The sequence below is a fragment of the Diaporthe citri genome, assembly GCF_014595645.1.
Source record: "Diaporthe citri strain NFHF-8-4 chromosome Unknown scaffold_1, whole genome shotgun sequence".
Taxonomy (NCBI): domain Eukaryota; kingdom Fungi; phylum Ascomycota; class Sordariomycetes; order Diaporthales; family Diaporthaceae; genus Diaporthe; species Diaporthe citri.
In genome coordinates, this window is record NW_025064846.1 from 9,348,074 (window position 1) to 9,370,521 (window position 22,448).

Genomic DNA, 22,448 nt, shown 5'->3' on the forward strand with positions numbered 1-22,448 from the left:
TCGTTCATCAATTCTCTTCGCTTTTTAGAGTAGGGTGACCAACATCATCCTTCCTGTTTGAAGTACAGGGGTGCCAGACCCTAACCCCTCCACCATGTTTCCGTCACGGCCAAGTCTTGAGCAAGCAGTGTACAGTGCTCCAAGGAGCAAAGTATCAACAGCAGAGATACTGCATTCAAGTGGGTATAATCAAACAGGCTACTAACTAACTAGGTACAGCATATTATGAGCATGTACATAGGATTCGTAGTACAGGTGAGAGGCTCTAACGAGGCAGGGACATGTGCTCGCCCACGTGATGGCTGCCTGAAGCTGTGAGCGCGACACAGCAACGGCGGCCGTAACAATTTCCCGTCTCCCGTCCCGTCGCGCTCAGGCAGCCAGCACGTCGCACGCCGATCCTGGAACAGGTAGAGCGATCGTGAGGCTCAAAGGCACTCGGTGACACCAAGTTCCATCCACCGGCAATTAATCTGCACCAGAAAGGGGTCACAGCACGAACCACAACGGCCACCACGGCTCCCCTGCGTGTTGAGCACCGGGCGCGTCAGTACCCTCACGTCACCGCCCGTCACTCACCTCGCACCTCTCACCTCCGACCTTCCAGTTCACACTGTCCCACCCGAACGCCTCACGCAAAGGGTTCACACACTGACTTACACACGCACAGAGAGAGAGACACACACACGGACACACAGCCGTCGCCTGCGCGGCCCCAGCCACACAGAACCGACAGGGAGAAAAAGTGAGCAAGGCAAAACAAAGGCCCTTGCATAACTGTCACGGCAACTGTGCTTCCTGGATTTTATTTCCCGAAGCTACCATCTATTTTGGGACCCGCATGCTCACCACCCTGCCTTGTGTGTTCCTGCCCTGTCACCAACCGACACCGCTGCGCTGGCCAAGTTACGACGCACAGCATAGTGACAGCCATAGTGTCTCCGATGCGAGGTGACACGCCAGCCAACGCCTTGCTCGTCCTGATCTATCACGTCGCGGTGCCCCCCTCCCCTCTCAGCCCACCGAGCACGGTATCTCATCACACACGCAGTCTGAGGCGCCTCAGAAGGCCCACAGCCAGCCAGCCATGAAGCGTGACACAGAAAAGGACGACGAGACGACGGCGTCCGACGTAAGCGAGCCGGAAGAGACCGCCCGTCCCACGGCCAGCTCATCAGCAGCGCGCGCTGCCCAGGACAAGGCGAGGCAGAAGCAGAAGAAGAAGGCAACCGAAGAGGACGTGCCGACGGACTCGCCAACGCCTTCTCCAGAACCTTCGCCTCGCCTATCCAAGTCGGCAGCCAAGAAAAAGGCCGACACAGGTGACGCAAAGGGATCTTCGTCCCCAACGCCTTCTCCGGCATCTTCTCCACGCCCGTCCAAGTCGGCGCCAGATAAAAAGAAGGGCAGCACAGGTGACGCAAGGGAATCCGAGTCTCCCACACCGTCGCCGTCCCCACCAGCATCGCCCACACCATCACCGTCTCCATCACCATCCCCTTCGCCGGAGCCCGAAGAGGAAGACGCCTCAGCTAAGAAGAAGAAGAGGGGTAAGGCAAAGGCGGCCGGGGGTTCATCATCACCTGAGCCCGAGGCGGACAGCAGCCAGCACGGGCCGTCCAAAAAGGACAAGCTGGGCAAGCTGGGGGGTCTCAAAGGGACGAAGAAGGCGATGAGCGGCGTGGACGGCGCAGCAGAGGGGGAATCACCGCAAGCCGAGGGCAGCGGACGCAGCAGGAAACCCGACGCCGTCGAGGAGGTCAGGATCGAGACCCCGGACGAGAGGGCTGCTCGGAGACGGGCAGAGCTGGAGAGGGAGTTGGAAAGAAAGGCAGCTGCTGGGCCGGCCAAGAAGAAGCGGAAATTCTGAGACGGAGATTTTCAACTTCTCACAGACAGTCACGTTCGTCAAGAGTGCTTTGTATTTACAAGCTGGCCGCTCTAACATCTAAGATATATCCAAGAAAATTGTCCCTAGCAGTCCCTACTCTGGCAGCCTAGAGCATTGCCTGGCAGGTGACATCCAACACGCTCTCGTCGACGTTCAAGCAGGACGCCTCGTCACCCCCGGCGGGACTCACCACGTCGATGTTCTCGGCATAGATGTTCCCACAGACCTCCTTGCTGGAACAGGCGAAGAGGCCGATGTCGGGCGAATACTTCTTCGACGTGGTGCCCTTGAAGTTGCGGAAGTAGATGTTCTCGATCGTCAAGGGCGAGGGGTACTCCAAGCACAATGTGAGGTTCTTCTGGCCGTAGCACTGAGTGATCTCAATGGCATAGTCCACGTTGTCGATGGTCATGCCATCGTAGGTAATGTTGTCGACGCGGCCGCTGCCCCCGCCTCCCTGCAAATCACCAGACAGCTCGGAGGCGACGTTCGGCCAGACCTTGATGCGGGCACCGTCCGAGGCATTGTGCATCGAGATGTTGGTCACGAAAATGTTCTCCACAATGTCGAACTCGCCGGGGTACTGGCCCAGTGAGCCAACGCTGATTCCGTGGGAGCCGTTGCACCAGAGCGACTCCACAAGGATGTTGGTTGAGTTGGGCTTGAAGGACACGCAGTCTGTTGAAGGTGTCAGCAGAGTTACTCTTGTTCGACGCCGGCCTCGTGGTGACGTGGGATGATGGACTTCAGTCAGGCTTTCAGGGAGTCCAGAGGGAGCCAGACAGACTCGATAGGGTTCAGATGGCACGGGGCCACGGGTGTAAATACAATTGAAGAGGGGCCCCAGGAGCAGACGTACCATCGCCGTTGTTGATCACAGAGTTCATGATTGTGATATCGGATGACCTGTAGGTATCCCAGCCGTCCGTGTTCTTCGCCTCGTTGGAGCTCGATGAATACCCGGAGATATCAAAGTTGTTGAACACGACGTTGGTAGAGTTGGCAATGAACGCGTAGTATTGTGGCGAGTACCTCAGCACGAGGTCACTGATGATACTGTTGTGAAGACCGTCGACTCCAATGCTAAATGGAGAAGAGAGCCGTCAGCCTCGTGTAATCCGCGACAAGACACCAACAGGGGATAGGTGAGTAACTTACAGGACTGGGCGCAAGATGTACTTGTCCGCAGCATAAAGATCGTACCAAGTCTGCCCGTTGCCATCCAGAGTACCGCCTGTGAAACGTGTCAGCTTCGACGTATGCATAGAGACAATGTTGTACGACGGCAGTCATCGTCTGAAAACATGAATGAGAGGCCCAGCGCAAGGCAGCCAAGGTGGAGTGGGATCGGTGAATAAATGAGGGCATGTGTAATGAATGTATCGCCCGGCTTCCGTGAGGCAGAAAGAAACAATCCCGGCCTCGTGAGGTCAAATCGCACGAAGAGACCAAGGTGTAGCTTGCCCACTGCCGCCGTAGTTGCCTTGTATCGCTACAAAGCGGGCGAGAGCTGTGACGCTTCACAACAGCACTGCAGCACTGCAGGCTATTCGTCCACCAACCCGTCATCACGCCGTGTCTACGGCCGAGAGCTGCCTTGTGTGTCCTAAGACGCCTGACCAGGGCAAAGTAGACGAGGGTAAGGGACTGGGCAAGGTAGAACACGGATAAGCACACACCTCCGTAGATAAAGACGTCGTCTCCACCCAACTTGAAGAAGGTAGTGACGTTTTGGAAGCCGAACTTGAAGGAGTTGGCCTGCCAGTAGTCGGTGTCGTCGGTAAACTTGACATCACCCCGAATGTCTATTGGCTTCTCATTAGCGGGCCGTCTCCTTTCATGCACGGCTGTTGAAGGCGAGCAGCCTTGCGGCAGTGTCTTGAAACAATGACAGCAGGTACGCGCCGACTAAGATAGGCAGGGCTACACATCCATGCCGTCCTGGGAGACGCAATTCTTGTGCTCAGCTCCGGAGGGTGGGATGGTTGGACTCACCAATGTCGATGGACTTGAGGAAAGTCCAGTCCATGGCAGTACCGATGGTGTATGTGGCGTTCTCGCTGAACACGACATGGCCACCATTGTTGCAGTCCTCGAAAGCAGACAGGATGTGCTCCGAATCATCCGAGCCATCTCCATTTGTCTGGACGACACACTGCTTCGTCCTGACTGGTGGGTTTGGAACTGGCAGTCTGGGCTGAGCTGGGGAGGGCACAATCTGAGGACGTGCAGCCGCAACTCCAGCCACCGAGGCCAGCAAGGCCGCGCAAACCGAGGACTTCATGATGTTCTCGTGCTAGGGTTGTCGATGCGTGACTACACTGACGACTCCTTTCCTTAGACTGCTAGGTCAGTACATGTTTACGGGTCGACACAGACCATATGGGGGAACTCACTTGGACTAGGTACTCTTGGGGGTTGGCGGGCGAGAGAGTCCTTGGGCAGAGACAAGACAAGATCGCCAGAACTCGAGGGAAGAGGCCATTTTGTATCAAGTGCCCACTGACTGACTATCCGGTCGATATGCAAGGGTCTGTCTACTGGTAATCAATTAAGCCTTTGAGCATGTGGCCGTGGTGGCCTTCGCGCGAGGTGTAGTGCTGGCAGGGGTTGTTCCCCCAATTTCCGAAGACCTTCTCGGGGTGGAGCAGACGAGATTCAGGGGGCCATGGGGCGACGCGGATAGGAGGGTCAGTGAGGGTCGGCGACGGTCGGTGAAGATCACCAGACTCCATGACTCTGTCATTGGCTCTGGGCCGGGCCCAAGTCCGGCCGTGCGATCCGAGAGGGGGCCACTCTGGCTCCCGAGGGTCTGGATGTCGACGAAAATCGCCTGGATTGGGCTGTTGTCGACGTGATGATGCGTCACCCGGCGCAGAACCAGCGTCCAAAGCTGGGGCATGTCGAGCGACGCCTCGGGGGAGGATCCCCAGATCTGAGGGGAAATCTGGGGTAAGGCAGGGCCGGGATGGCCGCACTTGCTAACAGCTGGACGGGCAGTTCTGGCCTGGACCTGTTAAGCCCGTCGCTGCCTGGTGAGAGCTATTGGTGGAATTGCAGCGGTATTTCCTCCGTTCACGCTCAGGGTAACCTTGAGCTTCAGGACAGCCTTCCCCCTAGCCCTGCTAGCTTGAGAAGGCATGGGGTTCTGTTCGGAATCCTTCCTTCCCCAACTTCAAGCTGCCACTTCCACCTGCAGCTTCCCCTTGCAGGGCAGGGCAGTTACGGCGGGGCAGGCGCCTCCCCACAACATGTCTATACCACACAGTACTGTACTTCAAACGGGCGAGTTTATGTCCACCTTCATGTCAGTCTGTCTGTGCACGCACTTTCTCCATGGGTTCGCCAAGTCGGGACGGTATTGCCGCCTTGACAAGCACTTTTGAAGTCTGGGCAGTCAGGCATGGCATCGCACGGCATCACACGGCGTAGCATCTGACACCTCTGCATGCTCATCACCCGTCACTCAGGCCATTGCTCTTTTTCAGACTAGACGGTGATGGTGTCGACAGTCAAGTGTCGTGAGAACACCGTCAATAAGCCCTTCCACTGCGCCGGCCCCTACCTGAAGTACGATCATGGATCTCCTCTGTGGGCAGAGCTTGCCTCGCCGTCAACGAGCTCCAGACCTTTCGCCGTCGTCTGTGGAGGCTCCAAGTCCAAGCGCACGTTGGAGTGCGGTACTTCCCGCTTTTCTCACAGAGCCTCACCGCTGACACTAACCTCCTCTTCCATCCTCTGCCAAGGATGTTGTCACAGCTATCCCTCATGTCCAATGTCTCTGACAGCACTTCGAGATCACACTGGACTGGCTTGCTCTACTCTCTGGAACGGTCTCGATGAGCGCGGTTCCCAGCCACAGCTCATATTCGTGCGCGAGGTAGCAATCCGGCTTGTGCTGCTTGTGCTGCTGCTGCCACGAGGCAGGACGAGCCGAGTCTTGGCCGGCGGACCCCTCTTTGTTGCTCAAGCCCATTCATGCACCTCGCCAGCCCATACATGATGCAGCGTTTCAACCTCAGGACTTCCTCCCATCATCCGCACGTCTATGCAGTGTCGCCCTCAGATGGCGTGAAAGCTGCACTGGGGCCTTGTGCCGACCATCACTTGCTCATAGAACTACTCCAGGAGAAGCATTGGGTTTCTTGGACAGCGTCCCGCCCGGGCCCGATGTCTCCGGGTCCGTCTGCCTCGGGAATTTCATCTGCGCCCGCCCTTATCCGGTTGATGTTCCAGTACTGCTGAGAATGTTCATCCCAAGATGTGTTGCATGATGCATCCCGCCATCATCCGTCGACCTCGTACCGGCTCACAAAATGCGTATGACAGTGTTGCTGTATAGACTATTGGCGCACTGCACTCAGAACAGTCACGTTGATAACTCGTCACATCACAGGCACCATGATCGGCGTATCTGGCCCGATCTTCTCATTGACGCACCCCTCCATCGAGAGTCAAATGCTGCTTAGTGGACCAGATTCAACGTTGGGGGTCCCGGACACCGAGGGATACTGCTGGAGATGTAATTCCGTGGCATACAACGCAACAAGCAGCGCATCAGGCTAGAGTCTGCAGCGTGCAATGCCACTGTGGTCAGCTCAACGGATCGAGTCGCCGACTCACGATGCATGCTGCGGCCTCCCAATGGCCAATGTCAGGCCGTCAAGACTTGCCGGGGAGTGATTCAGCACGTGTCACCCCAGCGAGGGAGTGGATTTGACAGCTGACGTGGTTCATCGACTCAACATGCCACCTTCACTCTGTCGTTATGCCTGAATATCCGCAGAACGTGGTTTGCTCTCGTTGTTGAGGGTTGCAGATAGGCGTCGAATATCTCGGCCTAACAACGGATGACCGGTACCTGCTCGAGCGATCCCAAGACCACGCATGCAATCGAGGAACCGGTCGCTCACAATATCACAAGAGATAGCACCAACGTGGCAGAAGGGGGATTACGGCCTTTTGTACTCACCCACGAACGCCCCGACCTAAGCAGTCCTCGTCAGTCCTGCGCTAACATTTGTGGTCGTTGTGTATGGCCAACTGAGGCGCACCTTTTCCCAGGTTATTGACTGAGCAAATCGGCAGCCCTTCGCTTCTGGGCCATCAGCTTGGTAACCGGGTCCCTGGGTCTCTCGGCTATCTCGATTGTGCAGTGCTAGGAGAACATTGACCGAAACCTCGGTCGGGGAAGCTGCCTGTGTTCTTCGACTGCTGCGGCGTATGAGTGCTCATCTCGCTCCATTGACTTGTCACACCTGAGCAGCAAACAGAACCCGGTCAGGTCCACCTAGCATCCCTCACAATGGCATATATACCCATAGCGTCAAGTGCATGCGCCTTGCATGCAGAGCAAGCACGGTAGCGTTTGCCATCCCGAATGACTAGGCGGGAGACAAGGACGGTTTGTATTCGATATAGCCGTGATGGCTGCATCCTTCATCGATGCTCTACGACCTGGCCGTTTCGACGGGCTGAAGTACTTTCCACCGGTTTGCACCGTGATGCGGGGTATCTTTTAGCCATCCGGGTCATTTCTCAACTTCAGATTTGAGCTGATCGGCTGGCCGAAATGTGATGATGCAGAGACGAGAGTGAAGGAAATGGGAACCATTCGACACGCATCAAGTCAATCCATCTGTCGGCGCCTGCGACCCGGGAACTGCTGCAGGTGACAAGTGACGGCCGAAACGGACTCTCCTCGAGCCTCCGTGGTGTCTGACTACGTCTAGAAGGACGTGTTAGACTGACCTTCCACAGACCGTTGATTCGATGCGCTTTCGATTCCCCATGATCAGCATAATATGACACATCAGAGCCCGCATCGCAATATGGGCCAATAATTCATCGTCATACTCGCCTTCGAAGATAATACCACACCCCGACGGTCGTTACGCTGTACCACGAGACAGTTCATCATGTCACTGATACGTAACGCTGTAAGTATCCTCCGAGGCTTGGCCTTCTTGTCACTGTTGCACTGCTAATTCCATTTTGGCAACATGTAACTTCGACGGAATCTACTGTAGAATATGACGCAACTGACAGATGAACGCGAAGGGTCTCGAAAAAAATTCTAGCCAACGAGTTTGTGGCAGAGTTGAGAGATGGTGGGCACGCACTAGAGCACCTCCCAGCCCACGAGCGGCCCGGTCCATGAAAACCTTGGCCTGACCACCCATACGGCATCTGCTGTCACATCGCTCTCCATGCCGAGCTGGCTTTAGGTCGGCTCACCATGTGGTCCTCTCGCTCCATGGTCGTTATGAGCCTTGCCACGCGCCCACCTTGATATACTCCAGTCAACTAGTGTTGAACATGCAAGGCATTTAAGCTGCGTCACTTTATCTCTTTCTTCATTTCACTGAGGCTGCAGATAGGAAAAGTACGTGCGCACAGCGAAGTCTCAGCCTGTCAGGTATGAACAGATCCGTATCGCACAGCGTCCGTTTCATGTCTGCCTCGCGGCAGCTGGCAGCCCAGGAGGGACTTAATCATCTGTACCGTGACTGCCGCGGCCGGCGGGAATGGCCGAAACGCAGCCTTGGCCGACGTGGGGTGGTTCGTTCACACTACCTGTTCACAGCAGTGGCAGGGTTTCGGTGGGACAGAAGAATGCCGTGTATTCGATTTGGATTCCAAGTGGCATTGCTGAGTAAAGACAGCCTCTTCAAATGAAGGCAAGATAATGCCCAGGTGTGAACAGGCCAGGCCTAAGCCGTTGAGGTGGGCATAAGCAGGACGTAATGCAAGATGCTAGTGCTTCGATCTGTGTCACGAAGATCATACCCAGGGCCCTTCTACGGCGGCTTGAGCCCGGCCTGTTGTTGGGGTCTGAATGACAGAAACAATGCTAGTGGCTCATGGTCAATTGAGTTCTATTCATATCAACTCCTGAGCAGCGTGCTGTCTGGAGGCCACACCGCCAAGGCTACTGTTATCCTGCCTAGTGCCAGATCTTCACTGGATCTTGAAGCCAGTGGGCATCTGGATTGATTTGAAGGCCAAAACACTCACCAGCTCAGTTTCCACACCCACCACTGCGAGCAGGGGTACCAATACCCCCTGCCATCAACCAACAGCCAAATACAGAGTTCACTGGCCGGTCCTTGCCGCGACCCCAGACGGTGTGACCCGCTGCTATGGAACGCTAGAGGGTCATGTAAGCGCACAGACAAAAAGGGATCGACTGACAGGCAGCGGTATCCCTGCGAGAAAACCCACCGGATGGAACTCACGGCCTCAAAAAGTGAATCCCCCAAACGGCGGCCCTCGACGCCAATGGGATATGCTGTGGCGCCCGTGAGACGCGTGCGGAGCACCCAAAGTCCACCCGTCAATGGTTGAAGTGTCTATTGGCTGACCGTTGGCAGCGTGATCTTGGTTCTTGGTCGCTGACGGGAAATGCCGTCCTTGCAGTAGCTTCGAGACGGGAGTCCCGCCCGGTTGTCGTACCCTGTGTACAGCGGGATTTCAACGTTGTGCGGGAGCATGAGTATGAGAGAGAGGCCGCTTCCACGGTTGTTCTTGATTATTGTGTGCTTTTACCTGTGCAGAAAGAACAAATGGAAGATTGCTGGGGGGATGAAAGATGGTTTAGATCATACTTGCACAAGCTCGATACGAGACAGGCGAGAAATATGGCCGCACCGAGGAGAGTCTGCGACGAGAAGACACCCTTTCATATAACCAACATGCCACGGCCACGTTGGCAATGCTACCACACGAACAATAGCCCCATCACTTCTCCCAGGTTCCTGGAGGATTGACAGATCAGCGAATGACTGCCGCCATAATGTATCAGAAGGACTGGTCGAGGTCACAGAGGAGATTTCCGGCCACGACATGATCGATCTGAAGTAGTGCTTGTTGAGATGGCGTTTCAATGCATTATTTTCCAGGTGGTCCTCATTGCTTAAGCTTGCATTGTTCAGATCAATGCTACGTCCACGGATCGCACATGAGGCAGAAAGTCCGGTAGAGTATCGTAACGCAACACAGAATTTCGGCACAAAACTTTGAGTCAGCCCAGTGGAAGGGATGAGTTTGAATTTCGCACATGTACACCCCAACACGAAGTCGTTGAGGAGTTGCCAGCCGTTGGGCAGACATGCCAACCCCCCCCCCCGGCACAGCCTGGCAGCTGCTCCATCCAGTAGTGTTCTCGAGAAATTCGATTGGAAGCTCTCAGTGCTACTACACATACACCAAGAAAGGAACCGGAAACATGTAGGGGACCGGGGAGAAACAATACCCCGAATCTCCTCCTGTATTCTCGCAGACTAAGGCACAACAACATCCACCCACGCATCCCATTTTCCAATTTTTCTCCCTGAGCCCAAGACCGAAAGTTGCATATGATATTATGCACGGGGTACTGTACCCATTCGAGATGACGAGGTCCCTCCTCCACTGGCGTTGTGATAAATCGCATCCCTTGCCTTGCAATGGCCTGCCTGATGAGCGATGTCAGGGTGGGCCATCCGGGCGTCTTGGGTAGCATTTTGGGCTTTGATAAACCGGGCCCACATGCTGGCGGATGGGAAGGGCACAGTCTGGCCACTTCCAATGGAAGGCTGTGACGGACTGGATCGACTGCGCAGCAGCCGAGCCGTCATGTGCATAGATTATGTATTCTGCCAGTCGACGATCAGGAGCGGGGCGAAACTCCGCGACGTGAGAATTATATCATGCATCAATGTACACATGGTCCATGCACAGGGTAACAGGTTGTTTACAAAGCAAAGCAGACAGCTCGCAAGCAAGTAAAGACAGCGGACTTTGAGGGTCAGTAAAGCATGGGTATTAAATGTCATCATCATAGCAAAACGTTACAGTCTCTTTTCGTTCAAACGCCGCCGCCTCCTTGACCACGTTGAGATTCATGCCCCGGCCTATTCCCAAAACGATCCGCAGTGCAACCACCTCGAACGCACCAGACAGGCTGAGTGGCGCCCAATAGGAAACATTCCCGGCAAACGGAGTAACACATAGAACCATATCAGGCAAGGAGAAAACAAATCATCCGTCCAGAAAGAGAAAAGGAAAGAGAGAGAAAAGCCCCGATCTCATAGCCTATCCCCCCATGCCAACGCAGGACGCAGAAAGAGTCCCTACCCCCACACACACACCATCACTTTGAGCCCCTTGCCGGCAGCCAAGAAGAAAAAGCAAGAGCACCCCGCCGCACAACGCACAGACGTGACGGCCTAGACGGCCTCGAACCCTGAAGCCATGCACAGGATGATCGGCCGGAACGTCCGGTTGACAGCTGGGAGTACATCCCCGGGCTCTGACAGCTCACTAGTGACCGCAGTCTCTGCTTTTTCTACTCCTCCTCGTTTCTCCGGGACGAACTCCCGCAAGGGGCCTGCAGGAGCCCGCGTTGTCAAGAACCCCGCTGCTTGTTTCTTATAGGGCTGATCCACACACTGCGTTGCGGTGGCGTCAGCCTGCGTTTTGCGATCGATGGAACCGGGTACGGAAACCCTGGTCGAAGGTGCCCGAGCTGCACGGCAGCCACTAGTTTGCCTGAAAAAGTTGGACCGCTTACCTCGAATGCTGCCGCCTGTCACTTTCCTATCAGCCAGTTTCCGTGAGGCACGTTACAAAAAACGACAGGAGGTTGAACGACGAGAGAGAGAAAGATTGAGAGGGGTGGGGTGGCCGAAAAGCCCAGTGAAGAAAAAGTCCCATCCGCAGTCTCATCCGCAGTATGGCCCCGCGTTCGCCCAAGGGGGGTTTGCTGCCATCAAGGCCGCGGCCTCCTCGCCAGTCAGACTGCTGCCGCTGAGAAAGAGAGGAGTTTCGATCCCCGCGGGGGCCTCGAAGATTCCCTCCACCTGGTGGAGCGTGTAACCCGACTGCTGCGGGTAGACCGGGGGTGACAATGCCGCCGCCGCCACCGCCGCCGGGTGATGGTAGCTGCCGTCGGTATTGGCGAAGAACCCGGGCAGGTAAGGGTGGTGGTACTTATTGCCGTATGAGAGGTCGTCAACCTGCGGCTCGTGCTCCGAGCCCGGGGGCGTCGTTGGCTCGGCGGCGGGATCGACATCGCTCGATAGCCCTTTCTCATGCGTGCCGTGAGCATTTTCCACGAATTCGGACTGGAAGTAGTTAATGTTCAGGTGGGTTTGTCGGCTGGGAGGCATCCCGGCGTGTCTTTTCAGGCCCGGTGAAGCCTGGATCTGGTAGGGAGAGGACGTGTTCGGAGGCAACTGGCGGGGGTATTCAGGGTAGTAGCGGCCATCCTCATCTGGGTAGAAGTGAGGCCCGCATTGCTGCAGACGTTGGTTTCGCTGGCGAGCTGCTTCTTGTTGCTGTTCAGCTTTCGTTCTCTTCCTGTTGTGGGCGGCTTGGTAACCACCTTTTCTGCCTGACACGGCTTTGACGTTCCCATGAACCGCTCGATCACCCCTGTGGTGGGCCCGGACAGCACCCTTGCTGTTGCCCTTGCGGTACCTCGTCGTGCTCTCCACGCCACCATAGTACTTGGGCTCGAGATACCATTCAGTCGACTTCCTTCCATCCACGGCCGAGGCGTCCAGGGACAGGCTCCCATCGCTGTTCAGGGCTGGCTGGTTTGAGCACCGCTTGGTAAATGCCTGCCAAACAGCATCTTGTCAGTTGAACCTCCTTCGCCTCAACTCATCGGGAAAGAATCGCCTACCCCATTCATTGAAAGGTTGTGCCTGATGGAGTTTTGCCAGCCCTTGCCCGTACTCTTCGCCTTGTCTGTGTTCTCCCTGAACCACTGGTAGATCTCCTGCAGCGTCATTGACTTGTTGGGCCGCGACATGAACGCCCTGTAGATGAGCTGGGCGTACGGCTCGTCGTTCTTACCTCCCACAGGCTCAGTCGATGACCTTGACCCAATAACATCCTCAGCATCGTAGAGGCTGGGGTTGTAGACCATGTCGGCGTCCATGTCGATGTCAGGGTCGGAAAGGGGCGCAGTGTCCTCCCGACGGATACAGATGGCGTCGCTTCCCATGGCCAGAGTGCTGCTGCAGGGAGACAACCTTGTCATGGGAATAACATCTGCGGGACTTTGGTACCTGTAGGTTCCATGAGTTGGAGTTGGTGGAAAGGAAATGTCGTCTCCTCGGATGTTCTGGTAGGGTCGTCCTGGCCCGCTCGCCGCTGCAGTGTAGGGGAAGGAGGTAGTCTGTGCTCCTTCCGCGGACGATGCGAGACCAAAGTGACCTGCGGGGTGGAGTGACTGCTGGTAGGTGCCTTCCTGAGGAGGGGCGCAAGGCTCCCAGGCCGCCCATTCCTCCCCGGGCTGAGTCTGTACACCCAAATCACACAAGGGCAGCCCATCGATGCGGTTGTTGACACTGTAGGCGAGACTTGACCGAGAAGTCAAAACGCTTTCAGCCGGGGGCTTAGAGACTGTGTCAGGGCTGTAGCCGTCGAAGTCGGTCGAGTGGCTCTCCTGGAAATCTCGCATGCGTTGCGGGAGATCCTCCGGGCTGTATTCTTCATACTGAGAATGCAGACCCAGGCCAGGGTGCTGTGGTGTCGGAGATGAGCCGCCGCGCTCAGGTCTGTCTGTTCCGTCACTATGATCATGAGACGAGGTCGTGGCGGCTGCCGAGCGGCGTGTCTCATGAGCTTGGGGCGGGACAGTAGCAGGCGAGTAGGGACCGTTAAGGCTCGGGTTGATGTCTGTGATAGCTTCAAGAGATGCTTGTGTCGTGCAGAGGGAATACTCATGTTTCAGGTGGACGTTGCTACACGGTGAGTATGGTCCAGAGGCATCGGGGGAGGCGACTGGCGGGAGGCCATCCAGGCGTCCAGCGTCTTGAGCCATCTCGTATTCCTGATACCGGACCACAATGCTCAAGGCTGACGGCGATAGCAACTCGCGATGAATGTGGTGTCTGTCTCGGCTATGAAACAATAGATGTTGTTGAGTCATCCGGATTATTCCTGTTTGGCGACCACGGCTGGGATGGAGTGAAACAATGATGGCGACGAGTCAAGAGGAAACGAGAGACAACAGCTTCTAGGACGGATCTGGGTGTCAGGGCAGGTGCTTGCTTGTGGTGCTTGATACGACGAACTGGAGCACGGGGAAACAATCTAAAAGCTGACGGTGAGTGGGAGCCTGCAGGCTATGCTATGTGTAGGCAGGAAGCTCTGCTCGAACACTTGTAGTCCGGAGGATTCTGCCTTAACTAATATCTCCATTTCCCTCTCTCCTCTCTCTGTCTTTCAATCTCCCTCCTCCTCCGATAGGATGGAGACGATCTGGGCCACTAGGTGACCAAGATCGAATTTCTATGTCACTCAGAGCGCATGGGCCATGGAAGATCTGCCTGCGCCCAAATACAGACTCTCCTTGCAGATCAGGACAGACAAGGGTAGTAGGCTACGTCTTGTCGGCATATTGAGGCAGGTCAGGGGGGGCTTGTGAGAGGGGGGGGGGGTAACCTAAAGCTTCGAGGAGTGCTCCTAGCGAACGCAAGTGCAGTGATGCAAATGACAAGCTACTTGCCAGCTCAGACATGCTCCAGCAGAGCCCCGTATCGTGTACTTTCTACTTTGTACCTCCATACAGGGCATGCGGGGCTATTTGGACCTGTCTATGCACACGAACTCAGGCAGGTGTGTAAGGTAGTGTGCGTGCGTGTGTGCTTGTGTGCTGCCACGGGTTGCGCGTGCGTGTGCGGATAGGGTGTTAGCAAAATCTTTGTGCAAACGAGCAATGACTTGCTGCGATTACCGTCTGTCTCCTGACGCGGTCTCATCTGGGGCCAGATAGCATTCTGTCGCCTGGCAACAGAAGTCTGCAGCTGCATGTAAGGATCAATCTCCACTGCTCCAATATACAAAGGGATCTTTCTTGGGTGCCGAGCATCTAAAGCACTCACATACGTACCGAAGGAAGCAACCACAAAGCCGTTCAGGCCCACCCTACCCGCACGCAGGCACAAATATGTCAGCCCCATACGTGACAGGGGGCTCGCCCTGGGTAGCATGGGGGCCGAGCATGGGGGTCGCATCAGGTCAGTGGGCCTAGAGTGACACCAAGGCAAAGTGGAAAGAAACGTAAGGGGGAGGCGAGCATTGTGGAACAAGAGGCGAGCAGAAAGAGCCGTGTATACTGGTGAAGGGGAGGTGAAGCTTGACAGGGCTTCTGCCTGGCAGGTCAAAGAAAGGGGTACTTTATCGCGCCTTTTTTCGAATGGTCGGCCAGGTTGTATCTGTGGGCAGACTTCGCCCGGACGGTTGCCCGTTCCCCATGGTCTCTAGACCGTCAGGGCTTCTTGTGCCTAACAGAGCCGTGACGGCTGAGGCGCAGAGACGTGCGGAAGGCTGCATTCGATCCCGCGAGTTCTGCCAATGATTTCGTTTGAACAGAGGCTACGGGACAGGTCATGACCATGTACCCAAGGGTAACAAATGTAGACCGCCCCCGGGAGAAGGAAGATGCTTGCATGAGACGGGAGGGTGAAGCATCTGGAAGAGGCCAGAAAAGTCGATGCCAATCTATCGCTAATCAGTCCCAGTTGGGCCAGGTTGCATGCATCTCAAGGAATGGCCAGACGAAGAGGAAGCCGGCCTTGCGGGTACCTGAACCTCACCGCTGCCGCCAGGTCTCCTTGCGGATGGCTGTCGACGGTGGATTGCACAACATCCTTCGCCCAAAGGTTGAAACCACAAAGTCGTGCACCCTTTTCTTGGAGCCAGCGGTCAATCAGCGCAGTGTAAGGGCACCAAGACAGGGGAGCACAAGAGCAACTAGCGGTATCAGCCTTCCCAACAGGGAGCCGCAGGCAGCTGAAGGTTGTACAAGTCAGGTGCCGGGCGAGCGCGGCCAGACTCGATGGCTGGGGACATGACGATGGCGTGGTCAGGATCAGCGTGTCGGGACGCGGACAGCGGGCGAGGAGGCCGCGATAGTACCGGCGAGGTTTCACAGAAAGCCTATTGCCTGCCATTAGTCCCATGCGCCCTGCAGCAGAGGCAACGTATGATGCGATTACATAAGTATCAGAGGCTCCCAGAATGACCATCCTTCCAAAATCGTGTCGTTTTGTCCACCAGGTGATGTTGGCGATACAAATGTCAGGTCCACCCCTGTCCAATTGGTCTCGCAGCTGTCAAGAGACTAACCAAGATTCAAATCCCCACCGCCCACAACCTTGGCCTGAGAGGTATCGCATCACCTCAGGCACACGCCCAAGGTACTTTCGGGCTCCGGTGCTGGCATGCGTACGTCGAGTAGAAACCGCACATCGGCCGCATCACTTTCTGTAGTAAATCTGTACACAATTGTCAGTCTTCCGTTTGAATTTGAAGAAAATAATTAAAATCGAGTCGAGCATATTACGAACCTTTTTGAACTGGAAATGTAGCTGAAGAATGCCCTGTCGACGATGGTCAGCAACTGGGTGACAAAAGGTGTTGCACACCCCCCCCCCTCTGTATTCTTTCAATTTATAGCGCTCACAAAGAGAAACGTCTTTACCACATTTCTATTGGAATGGCCAGGTATCGAAATTCGCACACTTTATGGCAAGGCCAAATGGAACAATAGTGGGACGTACCTTGTCAAAACTGCTTCGGAAGCCCCGGTCCCTCTTCGCTGAGTAGTCCCATTCTCGGTCTACAATGCGAAATGCGATGTCTTCGTACGGCGGACCCGCTATGAATCGGAGTAGGCAAGTATCCTCCTCGCCTGCCGGGGCAAAAGACTCTCCTCTGCGTCGCCCGCCTTCCCGGATGATCTTGAACGTGGGCGCCTTGGTCTTGTCGATCAAGTCCGGGTAGAAGATGTTGAACTTGTAACCCTGAACCACCTTCGGGGGAGGATTGTCGTGGTCGTAGTGCGTCTGATTGTACTTATTCCATTCGTAGCCCATCTGGACACGATTGAAGTACTGGGGCTTTCGAGGCCGATACTTGTCGGCCCATTTCGGTTTCGCGGCGCTGGGGACAGCCTCCTCTGCCGTGAAAATCTCCTCGTTTTCGCTTATTCCGCGCGCCACCTCACGCTCGTAAAGGGCTCGAGTAGCCTGGGAGAAGTCCTGCGCTTCGCTCGGCGCAAATCGTGCGGTTCCAGGGGGCGCACTGCTGCCTTCGGAGGCGGCACCAGCAGCACCGGCACCAGCAGAAGAGGAAGCGGCGGGTGGAAGATTCGGCGCTCGTGAGGTGGCCCCTCCAGAGTTCACCGCAGCCCGAGAGCCATCAACATCGGCCGATGCAAGAGCGTCTGCTTTGGCTGGGTTCATGGACCTGAACTGCTCGATGCGGCTCTCCTTAATAGCCTCGCAAATCTTCCTGAGCTTCGCCTTTGCCTTGTAAACCAGCAGATTTCTCAGAAGCCCCTGCCAGTAGTCCGTATCGATCTGCTCGTCCGACTGTAATTTCGCCTTGATCTGCTTTTCCAAACTCTCGAGTTGCTCAAACGTCTTGGGACCAAGGATCCTGTCGACATCCGAGGACACGGAGCTGACGGCGCGGCCTTCGTGGTCATTTCCCTGTAGTTTCGTCCTCCGATCGTTGCAGAGAGTGAGAAGAGAGCTCCAGTAGTCGCGGTTTCTCTGGCTGGTCTCCAGTGTGTGGAACGAGGTGATATCTGACTCCAGCTCCTTAAGCTCTGCCAAGTTCGAGCTGTCCACTATTCTTTCAGGTGACGGTACCTCTATTTCGATATCCCCATCGTCATCGTCGAAGACGTCCCGATCGTTGTCAATATAACGGAGGTTGAAGGCCAGGTAGTCGACAGGTCTGGCTCGTCGCTCTCGGACTCTGATGTCGGCCTTTTTCTTGGACTGCTTGAGGACAAACTTGTCTTCGTCGGCTACAAATTTCCTGGATTGATCGTCTTGGCTGAGGAAGCGGGCAGTACTGGCTGCGGCGTTTGAAGGGCTTGGTTTCGAGGGCTTGGTGATTCGGTTATTGGGATCGCGTCGTGGGCCCGTGATGTCCCTGTCCTGCCGTTGCGGCGACCTCCCACTATCGATCATTGCCTGTCGACCGGGATCCATGGTTGTTGAAGAGGAGAAAGCAGGACGTCTCAGGGTGGGGTATGCGTGTACTTTGTAGGATTGCCGTGACGTGCTGCTGAGATTTAATGGTGACGAAGACGGGAATTATTTTAAGTCGTCGGTCGATCCAAGGCACGCCTCAGACAGGCTTGGCGCTGGCTTACATAAGCTGGCCAGCGCCTGGAGCCGCTCCCATTTGAAGGAGGGACTTAACGGATGTAGGTGCTCAGGCAGGCCAGGCAGCCATTAACAACTAACCGCGGGTGAACAAATAAATCATTTCGATCTGCCAAATCTTCATCTCCTGAAGGATGACTTGGTCTATCGTAAAAATCCCAGATCTTTCCAAATTACCTTCTTGCGTCCAACAAGGGCGGGTCACATCATTTGGAGCATCGGGGCATAAGTAGGCATGTCTTACAATAAGGGCGTAGGCTTGATCCAGCTTTCCTATAAAATGCTCCCAGTCAGTGATCAGTGCTGGCTGGAATTTCTGTACAGCTTCTTCAATACCTCTTGCCATCAGTACCATGGATTCCCGAATGCACTGAATACACTGACTGTAGGCCACTAACTTCGTAGCTGGGAATGTGTTTGGTACCTTGTGCGTTTATGACAAGCGACTGTTTGGATGCAGTTGGTCTGATTTCTTGCAATTGTGAGCGATTCCAGGTTTGCAAAGGGCATGACATGCGGCTGCAGCTACAAGTGAATTTCAGGCAAGGGATAATGATTGATCTCTCGCAGTCAACACAACCATCGAAATTGAATCACTTCTTGACAATTATTGCCAGGCTACCCAAAACAGAATCCATAGTTTCTCAGCTTTTCTTTGAGAATCTAATATGCGTGAATGTGACCCTTATGCAGTTTTGAGTTCTCACATGTGCAAACATTAGTCTCTTCACTTTCGGCGTCAAAGCGATTGAGTTGACCAACTCTTGACGGTGTCTTCATGCTTAAATCATAAGATATATCTTTCAGAAACTTTCAGTGCTAAGTGATCTCTCCTTTTCTTTCTCCTTCTCTTTCTCCTTCTCCTTCTCCTTCTCCTTTTAATTCTCCTTCTAATTCTCCTTCTAATTCTCCTTCTAATTCTCCTTCTAATTCTCCTTCTAATTCTCCTTCTAATTCTCCTTCTAATTCTCCTTCTAATTCTCCTTCTAATTCTCCTTCTAATTCTCCTTCTAATTCTCCTTCTAATTCTCCTTCTAATTCTCCTTCTAATTCTCCTTCTAATTCTCCTTCTAATTCTCCTTCTAATTCTCCTTTTAATTCTCTTTCTAATTCTTTAATGTTTCAACCAGGGATCTCTTGCACTCAAGTCTCCCTTTACATCGGGTAGGGAGCACTTGATGGACCAGGCTATTCTACAAACTGGGCATGACCTCTAGCCATCAACACGCAAATCGAGCCGGTTCCGAGATAAGCGTGAACATTGTTCATGTGGTTAGAAGACCAGGACGCTGCTTTTAGAGACTTCCAGCACGGCCGTCCTGAGCCTCATGCGTTGAGGTGGAGTTCACTCTTGATTTGGAATCTTGTTGGCCGATTACAGCGAATTACCTCTTTCAACAGGTGAAGAGGTCGCCATGGCGCCATCTTACCTGGCCAGCTGACAACGGCGCTCCACTTGAGACACGACGCTCGGTTGACCCTTCCGTTGCTTCAATCATACTGACAGATAATTTGGGTCTCGAACAGCGAGAAGGACCCAGGGGCCCATTAATACCTTGCCTTACTGCCCGTTTGCGCGCCCACACGAACATTGGGCTGCATGATCTCGAGAGGCGGGTTGAGATCCATATGAGCCGCACGACGAGCTGTGTGGCCGGCGCCCGTAAATCAGGTTCCGCGCAATTTTGAATGATTCAAGTCTGTAATTCTGATGGTCGAAATCAGCGTTCCACATGAATGTCGCTCAAAAGGTCATGCGTGAGTTTCTCGGAGTCTGTGATCTGCCTGACGTTTGTTCAGCCGTTGATTGTTCATGCATGTGTAAGCAGAAAACTGGAAGTATGCCAGAAAAAGGTGAGCGGAAAAGGTTCCTGTAGGGGGATCCGGACTTGTAGAAGACTCTGTTGCAGAACTTTCTACCTGTAAAAGAAGACTGGTATGTGAGCCAACTTGGCATGGTACCCATTTTGCACCTGTGTCAGTGATGTATCATATTCAGGTAGTTGACTCGATCCACTGTGCCTCAAATCAAATGGGGCACCGGTAGAGGACGTTGCCTCTGAAAAACACCCAGGTAGGAAAGGGGCCATCGGAACCTCGAGCCGATTCGGCCAATCCAGCAGCGTGGTCCATATTAACATTGTTGTTGGTGCCGGGGCCGAGGCACTCCAGGTCCAACGACCTATGGGACACTCGATTGAAGACCCCGGTTGTGGAAGGTAGTGCAAGCGTGCCGTGCCTGCGCATCGTAGCGAGGGCTCACCATCCGAGCCTTTTCGGTTTTTCTCTTCCTCTGCTCCCTTTCTCTTTCTTCAATTGGGGCTTTTTTGGATGCCGGTCTGGTCCCAGCACCGCGCCATACTGTTTACACTTCTCGCATGGTGTTCTATCACGAGCGCTACTGTCGCCTCTTGCCTTCTGGGAGATATTTCCTCCGGGAATCTTCCGCCGCCTGTTTACAATGCTCGACTCATTCATCCTCCGCTCTGGTTCCGAGGAGCTGGCCAAGGCGATACACTCACTCTCCGGGGCTGTGACGACCGTTTTCTCTTCACACGGCTCTGGGCAAGGACAAGATTGTACAAAGGGCTATGGTGGGACGATTATATCCGTAGGTCTCATACCCGGGCTATATTCTAAACCGGGACGGATATGTTGACAATGGGGACAACAAGTGATCGCCTCCTGGGCTCTGCTTCTGTGCGGTAATGGCTTGGCCGCCTCCGCGCCGTCATACGGCTTCAGGATCATTGAAGGTACCTCGCATGGCTGGGTACTGGCCTTCTCGTCTATCAGCTTCTTCTATATTGCGATGGCTCTAAGCAAGACCGCCTTTGCGGTGACCCTGATCCGGCTCTCCGGTGGCAGGACGCGAGTGATCCTGTGGGTCGTCGTCTTGTTTGTCTGTGCCGTGAACATCGCGGCGGCTGTGATCACATGGCTGGACCTCTGCGATGCGCTCGCGGACGTCAAGGGGATATCTGGCTTCTGCGTCCCTATGCAGACTGCAGTTTGGATACATGTGGCTAACGCTGCTGTCACAATACTTGCTGACGCGTATTTGGCTTATTTGCCTTGGAGGGTGCTGGCAAAGATATACATTCCGAGCAGAGAGAAATGGGGGGTGGGCATCATTATGAGTTTAGTTGGTCTGGCAGGCATAGTCTGCTTGGTCAGGTGAGTGACACTATGAAAGCCCAATACCGTGAGCCCTAGATGTCCGAGTTCAGCATCTAACAAGTATTATTTGGTGCAGGACGGTACTAGCCAGCCATAGCTCAAAAGCAACCGAGGAGCTGGGGACGCCAGACTGGACCTGTGAGTACCGATCTACGCCGCACAAAACATTGGGGAGGGCCTTCCACTGATGCCCAGCAGATGGTGGGTGGCTCTTGTTGGTCTCTTCCAAGCTGAGGTCGCAATCTACATCATTGCGCAGGCGATTCCCTTGCTCCGGGTTTTCTACCTCGGCCAAACAAAGCGATCAAGCCGGACAGCAGGCTTGGTCCAGGAGGCCCCGCCGCCATCATTTGTGGGAAAGAAGCTGACGACGCGAGTGACCGGTGGAGAGACCATACACGAGGCTGATGAGAGTATCGAGCTGGTGCAGCTTCCGAGCGGCAAAATTGTCCAGGCCAATTCGGAGGAGGGGAAGGCATTCAAGGCATCTCGGCCGACCGAGGGAACTGCTGTCCCTCAGACGCAGTTGCAGCAAACGACTGGCTTCAACATGTACGACGAGGTTCACCGGATCTGGGCTGATATGGGCCTTTCCAGGAGGGCTTGGTCACAGTCTCCCTCGCCGCTGCCCGCAAGTCGAGGGGTGCAACACCTGGGATGAAGGCGCAGGCTTAGATCAGCCAGGGGAGCCTGGTCCTGTTTGAATTGTACTGGAGCATTGGTTGGCAGGAACCAAACAGGCAGGACCCTCGGTGTGCCAGCATGCATCATATATGCCAGATACGGAGGTCTGTCGAGGAATCCGCAGCCTTCTCGTACGCACTTTGGTAGACCGAAGCGGGACGGAGGTTGCAAGGCTTAAGAACGGGTAAAATACCTCAGTAATCGCAGTGAAATCAATTAAACATCTGCATGCTCGCAGAGTCGATGTGGAAGGAGATAATCTGTTGCATAGTAGTAATGAGGTCTACGTTAATCAACGTCTTGCCGTCTCCATGGTCACTATCATTGCAGACGGCTCTGGTCCTCGGGGCTCACAGCTGGCCCAAGCTTCTCCAGCTGGGCAGGGGTCCAGGGTCCAGGAGCTGCCCCGCAGCGCAGCCGTTTTCTGAGCTCATGGTCAAGGTTGATGGAAGGGCCTAGAAATCTCCATGCTATCGAAGCCTGCCTGTCCGACCGGGATGAAAACGGAGGACCAG

General features: G+C 54.8%; 6 protein-coding genes across 6 annotated transcripts; 2 read left to right on the forward strand and 4 right to left on the reverse strand.

Moving 5' to 3' along the window:
* Positions 1–1,087: 1,087 nt before the first annotated feature.
* Positions 1,088–1,870, forward strand: INS49_002425 (uncharacterized protein; the record flags this gene model as incomplete). The annotated part of the gene is made up of 1 exon (XM_043163238.1): positions 1,088–1,870. One exon carries the CDS (start codon positions 1,088–1,090, stop codon positions 1,868–1,870), a length of 783 nt encoding a protein of 260 aa, XP_043031744.1.
* Positions 1,871–1,997: 127 nt separating this feature from the next.
* Positions 1,998–4,175, reverse strand: INS49_002426 (uncharacterized protein; the record flags this gene model as incomplete). Its single annotated transcript, XM_043163239.1, has 5 exons — positions 1,998–2,569; positions 2,751–2,974; positions 3,050–3,125; positions 3,475–3,738; positions 3,887–4,175. 5 exons carry the CDS (start codon positions 4,173–4,175, stop codon positions 1,998–2,000), a joined length of 1,425 nt encoding a protein of 474 aa, XP_043031745.1.
* Positions 4,176–4,442: 267 nt separating this feature from the next.
* Positions 4,443–4,793, reverse strand: INS49_002427 (uncharacterized protein; the record flags this gene model as incomplete). The annotated part of the gene is made up of 1 exon (XM_043163240.1): positions 4,443–4,793. One exon carries the CDS (start codon positions 4,791–4,793, stop codon positions 4,443–4,445), a length of 351 nt encoding a protein of 116 aa, XP_043031746.1.
* Positions 4,794–11,595: 6,802 nt separating this feature from the next.
* Positions 11,596–13,706, reverse strand: INS49_002428 (uncharacterized protein; the record flags this gene model as incomplete). Its single annotated transcript, XM_043163241.1, has 3 exons — positions 11,596–12,495; positions 12,561–12,897; positions 12,949–13,706. 3 exons carry the CDS (start codon positions 13,704–13,706, stop codon positions 11,596–11,598), a joined length of 1,995 nt encoding a protein of 664 aa, XP_043031747.1.
* Positions 13,707–16,146: 2,440 nt separating this feature from the next.
* Positions 16,147–17,892, reverse strand: INS49_002429 (uncharacterized protein; the record flags this gene model as incomplete). The annotated part of the gene is made up of 3 exons (XM_043163242.1): positions 16,147–16,164; positions 16,237–16,269; positions 16,450–17,892. 3 exons carry the CDS (start codon positions 17,890–17,892, stop codon positions 16,147–16,149), a joined length of 1,494 nt encoding a protein of 497 aa, XP_043031748.1.
* Positions 17,893–20,530: 2,638 nt separating this feature from the next.
* On the forward strand, positions 20,531–21,924 carry INS49_002430 (uncharacterized protein; the record flags this gene model as incomplete). The annotated part of the gene is made up of 5 exons (XM_043163243.1): positions 20,531–20,663; positions 20,745–21,246; positions 21,326–21,391; positions 21,448–21,811; positions 21,847–21,924. 5 exons carry the CDS (start codon positions 20,531–20,533, stop codon positions 21,922–21,924), a joined length of 1,143 nt encoding a protein of 380 aa, XP_043031749.1.
* Positions 21,925–22,448: the final 524 nt, after the last annotated feature.